This window comes from Trachurus trachurus (genome assembly GCF_905171665.1).
Source record: "Trachurus trachurus genome assembly, chromosome: 17".
Lineage (NCBI taxonomy): Eukaryota > Metazoa > Chordata > Actinopteri > Carangiformes > Carangidae > Trachurus > Trachurus trachurus.
In genome coordinates, this window is record NC_139900.1 from 11,679,878 (window position 1) to 11,691,946 (window position 12,069).

Sequence of the window (12,069 nt, forward strand, 5' to 3'; positions counted from 1 at the left end):
GAAAGATTATTTACGCTCACGATCTGTATTCAAGGTCTTTTGCACAAGTTTTATACATGTGTTGAATACATTTAGAAAGCAGAGCAAAGTTACAAAGCAGAGAAGGGGAAGAAATTCTGCCCCAGTTTGCAGATATAGACATAAACTTAGTCATGTACCAGTGTAATCAGCAGCTCCATCAAGAATATTGTTGATTCCCCAGTATTTAATTGATCCAGATAGGTTGTTATATTAGTTACCTGGATAAAAAGCAGCAGTTGTCACAACAAATCAATGATGAACTGTGATTTAATGAGTTTTTCCTACAAACACACTAAATAATTTCATAATGATAATATTTTTTTTTCATGATGTTTTGTGTAGATTGTGAAGCTGCTACTACGTCACGGTGGAAACGCCTTCCAGGCCAACAAGCGCGGGGAGCGCCCAGTGGACGTGGCCGACTCCCAGGAGCTGGAGCAGCTGCTGAAGGGAGAAGTGCCACTGTCGGACCAAGACGACAGTTCTTCAGGTGTGTAGGCAACGCTGCTGTGCTTCGATGAACTTTTTAGTTTTTTAGTCACACATCAACATCCTCATTTGTATCACTGGACTTTCTCTTGCATTACACTTCACAGCTCAATGTGTACATGTAATTGTTCTATAGATGGTCCACATAGGGTTTAAAAGTTAAATGTCAGCAGTCTATCAAGGACTATATACAGTCATGTTATTGGCAGTTCTATATTCACTGAAGATTTTATAATCACTCTGATAGATATTTTTCTTCAGAGTTGAAAGAAGTTTAACTTGAAATAGAACATTTGAAATTTTTATATTTATCATGTAATCTTTTAATAACATTTATTTGTAAAGCACTTCTCACAGGGAGAAACTCACAAAGTGCTTTACAGGATTAGAAGTACAGAACAATGAATACAAACATACAATTGCACAAAAATAAAACGGCAGCAGCCGTTGCAGGATTAAATCAATTTCTGTTTTTGTGTAAGAAAGAATAAAGGCTGTTTTCCCAGTGTTAATATTATTCTTCTCCTCTCCACAGAGTCTGAAGACCCACCGTCTGTTAATCCATCCAGCGTGGATGACAACATGGAAGACTCTGACACGGAAAAGGACTCGGATGGCAAACCGACCACAAAAGCGTCGTCGTCCATGCCAGGGCTGGATGAGTACGAGTTCAAGGACGAGGAAGAGGAGGAGGATCTCAGTAAAGCCCTGAACGACAGACACATCCTCCGGAGGGAGCTGCGGCAGCGGGAGAAAGAGGAGAAAGATAGGAATCATGTGGCAGGAAAGCAGAGCGGCAAGGGGGATTCTTCCTCCAAGTCGAAAAAGCAGAAGACTCCTCGCGTCCACTGCAGCTCGGACACCTCCAGCGATGAAATGGAGAGCCTGTCGGAGAAAAGGAACTCGCCCACCTGCTCCCAGAGCTCAGACAGCCTCAAGGCGGACACGAGGTCTAAAAAGGACAATGCTGAGCAGAAGGACAAGGGCAAAGTCAAGAGGAAGAGCAAGAGTCAGAATAAAAACAAGGAAAACCAGGAGGACGGGAAAGAGAACAGCAAAACCTTGGTCCTCTCTCTGGCAACTGTGTCCGAGAGCACAGAGAAAGGTCGGGAGGAGGACTCTTTCAAGATGTCCTTCAGCCCTAAAGACGACTCATCCGTCCACCTCTTTCATTTGTCATCCATCAAATCCCCTAAACTGAACCACAGCCTGACAGATAAACAAACACCACTCAAACAAGAAAATACTAAGATGTGCGTTTCCATCAGCGACAGCTCGTGTCCGGTGGACGGTGTCAAATACAACCACTACACGGACGCAGACTACTGCACCGAAGGCTCCAGCACCAAGGGATGCAAGCACAAGGAAAAGAGCAAACATCAACAGAAAGACTCGAGCGTGGACGGCGACGACGGCCGCTCCAGCCCGTACAAAGACGGCAGCATAGGAAACAGCGTGGACAGCGCGGAAGGTGCCTTACGGAAGACCGACTTAGACGGCAAAGTCGTGAAGAAGCATAAACTCAAACACAAGGAGAAAGACAAACACAGGAGGGAATACGAGGCAGAACGGAGCCGCCACAGGCAGAAAGAGGCCAGGAAAGACGGCCACAGGAATTTGGAGTTCGACAGAGAGTTCTGGAAAGAAAATTTTTTCAAAAGTGATGAGACGGATGAACCTCTGCCAGTGAAAAAGGAAGGTGAAGACACGAGCGCGCTCCAGAAGACCTCGGATTCCTCTCCCGTCAAAGATGAGAGAAACGCAAAGGAGAAACACTCGAGCAGTAAGGAGAAGAGGCCGAGGGAGGAGCGGGAGAAAGACAAGGCCATGAAAAAGGAGCGGAAGGAGGCCGCCGGTAAAGAGGAGAAGGTAAAGGATTCGAAGCCGAGTGAGCGTGAGGAGAGGGTGGACTGCCACAGCTCAGGGCGGATTCCTGAGGAGTCGCTGCAGAGCAACAGCATGAAAGAAGAGACAGAGGAGAAACCCATAAGTGGGATCACAGCTGATCAAGAACAGCTGGAGCCCTCTGAAAAGGGCTCACGCGAAAAAACTGACAAGAGGCTCCCAGGAAAGGAGAAGGATTCCGAAAAAATGGAAAAAAGGCATCCTGACAAGGAAAAAAAGATTAAAACTGAGCACTCTGACAAAGCTGAACCGCAGAATTCAGTGGATCGTTGGAAGGAAAAAGAGAGAGCGGGAGCCATTTCTTCCCACTCGCCTGGAGATAAAAACTACAAAGAGAATGAAAAACTGAAATCTTTATCCACAACAAAAAAGCACGACGACAGCAGGAAAAATAAAGATAAGTTCGACAAGCGGTCCGACAGGGAGAAGCAGGACAGAGAGTATAGCGTCGGGGATCACAGAGAGAAGGATCGCACGACCTCTGATAAGAAAGGAAAACCTCTGGAGAAGACGGCGGATCACAGTAAATCTGATCGCTCCAAAGAACGGGACTGTGACAGGAAGAAGAGAGATAAAGTAAAAGATGGGACTCTTTCCTCGAGCTCCAATCTGAAATTACTTTTGGAGGAGAAGAAGAGCTATCTGTCCGAGAGCAGCAAGTCCTTATCCGCAAAATCAAAGGACGAGGTCGTGAGGACGCCGGAGAAGGACCGCGACCGGAGAGACCGCGACAGAGACTCGGACAGACACAAGGACAAGGACAAAGACAGGCACAAAGACCGCTCTCAGCAGGCCAAGATCAGCAAAGTGAAATCCAGCGAGGCGGACGCGGACAAGGCCAAGTCGAAAGCCTCGCCAGCGCCGCGGGACGCCAAGCCGAAAGAGAAGAGGCTCGTGAACGACGACCTGATGCAGACCAGCTTCGAGCGCATGCTCAGCCTGAAGGACCAGGAGATCGAGCAGTGGCACCGGAAACATCTGGAAAAGATCAAGCAGAAGGAGCGCGAGAGGCTCAAACAGCGACCGCTGGCCGACCCCGCCGCCAAGCAGCGGCCCAAAGACCGGACCAAGCCGACGGAGCCGTGTCTGAGCAAGGAGCTGATGCGCTCGAAAAGCTCCGAGGCCTCCGACGCCCACGGCAGAGACAAACCGCTGAAGGACGGCGCCAGCCCCCGGACGATGTCTCTGGACGGGAAGACGCTGCCCTCCATCAGCGCCAAGGTCATGTCGGCCGTGGAGAACTGTCTCAACAGGTCGCCGAGGCCAGAGAGCGACCGCTGCGGCCTCATGTCCCGGTCCGTGTCGTTGGTCTCCGTCGCCAGCTCGGAGGACTCGTGTCAGGCCACGACCTTGACGCCGAGACACGTCGAGTACGACTCGGACATGAACCTGGAAGCCTCCGACTCTCAGCCCGCATTCCTCCAGTCTTCCCTCGTCATCCAGGCCACGCGCTCGCCGTCTGTCCACGACAAAGAGTGCAACAGTCTTCCAGATGCGCCGCAGAGCAACCGGACGCTTCCCGCGGCCGCCCGACACGAGTCTCCCTACCTCAGGGCCATTCTCGACGAGGACGCCAACTCGTCGACGGAAGGCAAAGCTGTTGAGAATCCGCCAAAGCCCAGCTTGCCGAGCGGCGAGGACCTGAGGGCGAAGGAGACCCCGGCGGCGGAAGCGGAGGAGAGCGTCGGCGGTCAGCAATGCGTGAATTCAGCGGCGGATTCGCTGGCGGAGAGAGAAGGGAGCGCTGCCGGCTGCCCGACGCCGCAGATGTCAAACAAAGATCCTCAGAATAGAAACCTGAACCCACAGTCGAGCCTCTCGCAGGGCAGCGGCGCAACGGAGCAGAAAGCGCCTCCCTCCTCCGAACCTCCTGTTGTCAAGGACGTCCAGTGTCCGGCGACGGAAATCGCACAGGCAGAATGTAGCAACAAGGATCCGGATCAGCCGGCGCCGGTGCCGACAGCTTCTCCTGTATCTGCTGAACCGTCTGCGCCCGCAAACACAAAAACCCTCCAGCAGAAAGAAGCGCTTCTTCCTCCTCCACCGCCGCCGCCGCCGCCGCCGCCCTCCTCGGCCGTGGAGCAGCAGCAGCAGCAGCAGACGGAGACGGGAACGCCGCAGGTTTCCGAGCACAAAGAGAAACTTCCTGAGAACGCCGACGGACCAGAGGCAGAGAGCACGGAGGCCGACTCCGAAGGCTTCAGACCGGAGGGGATGGGAAGTCCCGTACCGTCCACCAGCTCGCACATTCCCAGCTCCACCGCCGTGGAGTCTCTGCTGGGTCTCGACAAAACTAACGCCGAGTCCAGATGTTCTCCGGACATGGACACGAGTTACTACGACTGCAAGAAATCAAAACCTTCCAGCGACGCCAACGCCACGGCGGCGGCGGCAGCAGCAGCTCCGTGTCTGGACGTGCAGACGGAGCAGAAGGACGCCGCGCCCTGCGTGAGCCCCGAGGACACGGCCGAGGAGACGGCCGACGTCCCGCCGAGCTCCGAGAGCAGCAGCGGCGCCGCTGTTCCCGCCGCCACGGATACTTTGTCCACTGAAGCCGGCGTGGCCACCGAGGGCTCGTCCGACTCTAAACCGGAGTCGTCCTCCTCCTTCTCCTCCTATTCCTCTTCCTCCTCCTCTTCCTCCTCCGAGCCGATGGAGGTGACGCCCTACGACGAGAAACCAGAGTCGTCTTCCGGCGGCGAGGAGCCGAGCCAAAGCTCCGTCCAGCCGGCGGCTCAGAGCGACGTCAGCGGCAACTCCTCGGGCAGCTCCTCGCCGCAGTCCGGAGACCGGGACTCGGACTCGTCGGGCGCCAGGGTCAAGGTCCGCTCCGCCGACGAGGACGTGGACATGCACGTCCCGCATCCGCGCAAGAGGAAGATGCCCAAAGTGTCGAGCTCCCAGCCGTGCTCCGCCGCCGGCGCCCCGCAGGACAAGGAGCGCGGCCAGCAGTCGTTGGCCGCCATCGTGGACTCGGTGAAGCTGGAGGAGATCGAGCCGTACCAGACGGAGCGCGCCAACCCGTACTACGAGTACCTGCACATCAGGAAGAAGATCGAGGAGAAGCGCAAAGTGCTGTGCAGCGTCACGCCCCAACCGCCGCAGTATTACGACGAATACGTGACCTTCAACGGATCCTACCTCCTCGACGGGAACCCGCTCAGCAAGCTGTGCATCCCAACAGTGAGTCCCGCCTCGTCTTTGTCGAGTCCGGCGCCACAGAGCCGACGGCCCCTCATTGTGCAGCGTAGTTTCATGTCTACTTGTGGTTTTTCATGCAAAACTTACAGTCGGGATGATGTCACCATGGTCTGTGACGTCCGATCCAGATGTTGCATCTTAGTTTAGTTTAACTTTATTAACCACCTTTGGCTGCCCCACATAAAATTACAGTGCACACAGACAATCCATACAAGTGGACAAGAAATAACAACAAACAAGTAACAGCACCAACAGGTTAAAAAAAAAAAAAGTTTAAATCTACTTATAGTTCAGTTCAATATATAAAGCTCATTTCGTGCACAAGGCAACTCAGTGTGCTTCACAACAAGTAATTACAATACAGTTACAATAAATTATCAATGCAAAGCACAAGTGCAAGTAAACAATCACATGTATTGAGCCATCTTCTCCACACACACACTGAAACACGCACATATGAACACACCCAACTCAACACAACACTGTCGGAAAAAGATTTGTTTTTAATCTGTTTTTTAAAATGTCTAACAGTCTCAACTTTGGAGTTGGACTCAACAACACACGGAGCTTCTCTCAGCCACACACACACCAGAGTGTAAACCACAGGAGGTCGGGTTTCAGGATTTAGAAAGTATTAATAAATGTACTTTTAGTGGAAACCGTTACAGATTGGCGGCCGATCGATCAGGGCATCCCTATCATATAGATCTGTGCTGAAGTACTTAGATTAAAAAATGACTGGTTAGTCAGTATTAGAGGGAGCGTTCTGGTTATTTATTTTCTCCTATACGTGGTGCGTTACTGCAGTAGGTTCAGATCTGCTTCCTCCCAGTTTATCCCCAAACACCGTGTTTTTGCCACTGATACGGTTTAATTTCTGTGAGGAGTTTGCTTCATCTTTAACTTTATCACGTCTTCATCTTGCCGTTAAACAGCCTTTTCATTTGAAACGACAATTTCTCAACCGTTAAAAACCACACACAAGCTAATCTGTGGCGTAATACACTGCTGTGTGTCCATACACGTGCATAAAGAAGTGTTAGGTGTGTTAGGTATTAGATATCCTGCTGTGATATTTATTTGAACTCATATTACTAAAGAATCCAACACCACCCACACACAGCAGAGACTCATCTCTAGAGAAATTGCAAATCATGATGAAACTGGTTTTATAAGAAACTCCCAGTTAAACCTTTATGCACATCGTATCAGTATTTAACGTAAACATTAACAGTCCTGAACCAGGATCTGCAGCATTTGGATCAAAGTTTGTGAAAGTCTGCAGCTGCTGTTTCGTGAACTCTATTTAATCAACATTTCTTATCTGATGCTATTTTCAGGCTGACAACTGCTCAAAACTTAAGTTGCGATTTTAAAAAGTCATCTAAAAAGTTTAAATTACTTGCAAATATTGAAAGTTGAATATCATTAATAAAGCCTCTCGTGTTGTCAGGTCTGTAGTTGAGCTTCACTATGAGTCATGAGCGGTTTATTTGATGTCGTGCTAATGTGCCGTTATAGAAAAGTAAACAAAACTCTGATACGGTCTGATAACCCGCAGGTTGGTGAAGTGTTTTGAGCTGTTTGTGTCTCCGTTGTCATGCAGATAACTCCGCCTCCGTCGTTACCTGAGCAGCTGAAGGAGATGTTCAAACAGCAAGAGGTCGTCCGCATGAAGCTGAGACTGCAACACAGCATCGAAAGGGTACGAAGCTTTTCTCTTTGGCCTCTGGAAGGACGTCTGTGCTGAGGCTGCATCTTTATAGATGCTCGGCAATGCTTTTTTTTTTTATTGCTCCACTTCCAGTTACACACACACACACATACACATACTCGAAGATTGGATTTACAGTATTGATTTTTGACTTTTATCTTCTTCATCTCTCAGGAAAAGCTGATTGTTTCAAACGAGCAGGAAGTCCTACGAGTCCATTACCGGGCGGCGAGAACACTAGCCAATCAGACTCTGCCCTTCAGTGCCTGCACGGTTTTACTGGACGCCGAAGTGTACAACATGCCTCAGGACGTCCAGGTGAGTGGGGTGTGTGTTGACCTGCCAAGCTTCATTTCTTCACTCAGTTTCCGATACTTTTATGTTAGTGTGTGGTTAAATTATTGTGTGTTTGGTTCGCAGAGTGACGATGGCAAAACGTCAGTCAGAGACCGATTCAACGCTCGGCAGTTTATGTCCTGGTTACAAGATGTCGACGACAAGTTTGATAAACTGAAGGTAAGATGATCGCTGCGGTCGGTTTTCCACTGCATCTGTTTAACATATTTTTATTAATTAATGTCAAAGAAAATGTTTTTAGTTTGAGTCCGAAGCCCGAGTCGATTAACGGATGAGTCAGTTAATAAATTACTTTAGGTTTTGAGGCGTTGGTTGACATCATCTAGACTAGAAGAAGAAGAAATTAGAGCTGCCATAACTTCACTATTTACTATTAAAAAACAATTAGTTATTAAATGTTTGGATTCATCAAAAACATTCATTTCTCCCACTAAAGTCAAAAATTATGAATCTGTAGCAGAGCCAGACCTCGTTTTTTGTTGTTGAGAATTTATATATTTCACAGAAGGAAAAAGTGAAAACAAACATAGTATCTACCAACCGTCCTTTACTGCCCTCGTATTGATCGAGAACAAAATGCGACAGTGTCCTTGTTTTGTAGTGAAGGTGACTCTTCCTCTTCTGTCAGAACATAACATAGTTACCTTTTTTTGTTTTGTTTTTTACCCGTTTTTAGTTATTGCCTTTCTTTCTTTCTTTATATTTATTTATAACCTTTATTTAAACTCAGAAGTATATTGAGGAGCAACCTCATTTGCAATATAGCCGAGACAAAACACAAAACATTTGAGGACAAGACACAACACAAAATGCTTGAAGCATACAAGCATATCTGAAATCCGAAATACCAAAAAGTGAAGTGACAAAGATAAATTGAAAACAGAGAAGTTTAGTTAAAAACAGGAGCAGTTGGAGGTGAAATAAGATGCAGTTATGTTTAATTTAAATTGTCCTAATGATAGAAGTAACCCAGTAGGTGTTGCTTTTTCACGTTCACTGGTTTCTCCGTATACTCGACCAAATCTTTCTTGTAACTATGTTTCCTTGATCTAAACGAGAACATCTGGCTGGATTAAAATAACAATATGTGTTTTCCTCTCCTCTCCTCTCCTCTCCTCTCCTCTCCTCTCCTCTCCTCTGCAGACGTGCCTCCTGATGCGGCAGCAGCACGAGGCGGCGGCCCTGAACGCCGTGCAGCGTCTGGAGTGGCAGCTCAAACTGCAGGAGCTGGACCCGGCCACCTACAAGTCCACCAGCATCTTCGAGATCCCTGAGTTCTACATCCCGCTCGTGGAGGTCAACGACGACTTTGACCTCACCCCGATATGATGAACCGAACTGTATGGGACAGACAACGCTTCTTCTTTCTTTTTTTCTTCTTTTTTTTTTTTTTGCCAATGCAGCGGCCATATCACACACGAGCGGACGGACGACGTGGACGAAGCCCCCCGGCAACATTCGAGAAGGGGAAAGAGGGGGAACAGAAAGAAGAAAAAAAAACGTTGAAGCACTTAGATTGTGTCGGTCACACAGAGGAGCACTTAGAAACAGAGACGCTTTAACTCCAGAGCTCTTACAAAGTCCAAACGGGCAACGGCCGTCACCACGACGAGGATGACAGCGGCGGCGGGGGATCGTGGGCCGACCAGGAAGAGGAGATGAAGCCCAGATGAAGAGCAGAGACCAAACGCTGGGCCAGGAGCTGCAGCAGAGAAGCGGCGGCGGCGGTGGCGGCTCCTCATCGCGCAGCCGAAAGATTTCAATTGTTTTCAAAAGTTGCGTGTTCATACATTGTGTACAGATTGTGCTCTTAATTTTTTAACTTATTTTATACATAAAAAAAAATTGTGCATTTGTAAATAGCCATGTAATTATTGTTTCAAACTTGTAAAAACAAAAAATAATAGATATTTTGATTGTAAACTCGTTCTGTCTCATGTTTTAATGGACCAAAGTTGGTTTTTATATCGAGTGTCCTCTCTCTCTCTCTCTCTCTGTCTGTGATGTTCTTGTTGTTGTTGGCTTAAAATCTTAAGCATGTGTTGGCTTCTGTTGTGTTTTTTGTTTTATACCGTTTCTTCTTCTTCTTCCTCATCTGGAGCTCCACGCCACAGCTGGTGTTTTTTGACTTTTGGCAATTAAATGCTGTGCATGCGTTGCGTTGTTTGTACTTTTTTCCTGAAGAGCTGTACTGTGGACTTAATCGTGAGGTTTACTGAAGTGTTCCAGCTTCTCTCCTGTTGTGTTTTTTTTTTTTTTTTTTTTCCTCCCTCTCATTTTCTTTTTCTCTTTTTTTTTTGCGCCATTGTGTTATGTCCTTTTTGCGGCTTCACTCCTCATGTGTTGTCCATTGTGTCTTGCGCACATTAAAAGTCTGTTGTGGCTTCCAAGGAAAATAAAAAAAACAACATACTTTTACAGTTTCAATGTGAGATCACAACAAATCCTATTTTTTCAACATAATGCCTTTTGAACGATAGTTCTAAAAAATGTCTATTTTAATATTTACTTGTTACATGACTTGTACATATTTGTAATATATAATTGAATAAATTTTATTTGTTGTGAAATTACAAATCTTGCTTTTGGTGTAATTTACTTTAACACTCCAAAAGAGCGACAGCTAAAATAACAAGTTGATTAATTAATTAGTCAGTTTTGTAATTCATTTTAGTGTTTGGACACAGCACAATCACAGTTTTCCAATTTTATGAACTGAAGTGAGTCAAACCATCGAAACACATCAATAGATTAATCTACAAAATATAAAAATGTATCAATTGTGTGAGATAATTAAGGACGTTTTCACAGTTTTCTAACAATAAACTACATGATGGATGAGGGCTGAACTGTATTTCAGGTTTGTCCTGTGCAGTTCTGCCCTCCTCCAGTAGATGTCGCTTGATGCAGCGCTGCACAAACAGCAGCTCAACGGTGAAGTGACTGATGTGATGATGGTTTTTAATGCACCGGTGTCAGGTGGTGAGTCTGTTTAATGATGCACAGATGCACTAGTGGTAAATATTGTTTTCACAGTGAGACAAAAGAATAAGAACAAATCAAACCTGAACCTGGAGAACAGCATCGGTTCTTATCAGACGCCTCCTGAGTCAGATTCAGATTCAGATGCTTTAATTTTCCCAGAAGGGCAATTCAGTTCTTACAGTCACTGACTTAACAAGACAAACATTTATACACATCTACATTCTCAGACAAGGGAGCACAGTGTACAGCAAGTATGGAATAAAAAATGTAAATATGCAAATAAGCTAGAGTAAAAAACAATTTAAAGGAAAATAAAACAGTCAGGTATATAAGTAAAGTGCCTCAGTGTATTGCACAAGTATGAATATAAACATTTACATATCAGACACTAATTGGTTTGTACAACACTCTATGTAGCTACACTATGAAACATTCACAGCATCCAGTGCATTTTCAACAATATTAAGTATTTCATTTAGATTAAACCACCATTTTTTGAATAAAATCAATTGTGTTTTTAACATATTGAATTATTTTTTACCCCTGTTAATCAAAATACTAAATATTAGACACAAGACAAAGCTTCCAAATGATCATATAGTTGGATCAATGACATCCCCATCACAAACTGAATTATGAATTATAACCTTCATGACTGCACTTTATTTAAACTGGGTGTCCTTAATAAACTGACACCTGGGTGTATTTTTAAGAGGATAAACACATTTTTCTCTTTCTGTGAACTCCTGATGATGTCAGAAAACACCACCAGACTTCACCATAACTGCATTTATACAGATAAACCAAGATAAATCAAGTTTATGACTCATTTGTCTTAAGGCTATCTTGAACATAATGACTTTCATGATAATAATTATTTGAATATGATAATTAACTCCACATGTGCGTGCTGCATATATAGGCTGTGCATGTTGAAATCACGTGACAGTCGCTTCCTTTGATAAAAACCCAATCACTTCCTGATCGTGATAACCATTAAAATGTCCTCTCCCCGGCTGAAGGCCTGTGTGTGTGTGTGTGTGTGTGTGTGTGTGTGTGTGTGTGTGTGTGTCTGTGTCTGTGTCTGTGTGTCCCCCTCCGACCTTCCTGCCCTCTGGGGGGCAACAACAGGCGGCTCTGACTGATGTCGCTGCTTTGATGATGAGCATCTTATGAAAACACGTGTAAAAACACCTGTGGAGCTAAACAGAAAAGGAAAAAACAAAACAAAAACGACCCATCAGAGCGTTTGTGTGGACGGCGGAGCTGCTGCTGCTGCTACAAATGAGCGCCGGGAGGAGGTGAGGGGAGGGCGGCCGCGGCTCAGCGGGAAGTCCGCGCTGCTCCACGGCTTCCGAACCGGCCTTTTCTCACCTAATGAGGCCGCTGATAAGGCT

General features: G+C 46.5%; 1 protein-coding gene across 4 annotated transcripts in view; it reads left to right on the top strand.

The window, feature by feature from the left end:
• The window catches only part of ankrd12 (ankyrin repeat domain 12), a 41,476-nt gene extending 31,270 nt beyond the window's left edge, over window positions 1-10,206 (top strand). For 3 of the 4 annotated variants that reach the window (XM_083991817.1, XM_083991818.1, XM_083991819.1), the window contains exons 7-12: window positions 364-511; window positions 1,046-5,598; window positions 7,223-7,321; window positions 7,505-7,657; window positions 7,751-7,846; window positions 8,831-10,206. In XM_083991817.1, coding sequence (XP_083847943.1) covers window positions 364-511; window positions 1,046-5,598; window positions 7,223-7,321; window positions 7,505-7,657; window positions 7,751-7,846; window positions 8,831-9,016 — 5,235 coding nt within the window. In that variant the 3' untranslated portion in view covers window positions 9,017-10,206. The remainder of the gene's footprint in view (window positions 1-363; window positions 512-1,045; window positions 5,599-7,222; window positions 7,322-7,504; window positions 7,658-7,750; window positions 7,847-8,830) is intronic. The other variant, XM_083991820.1, reaches the window with a different exon arrangement.
• Window positions 10,207-12,069: the final 1,863 nt, after the last annotated feature.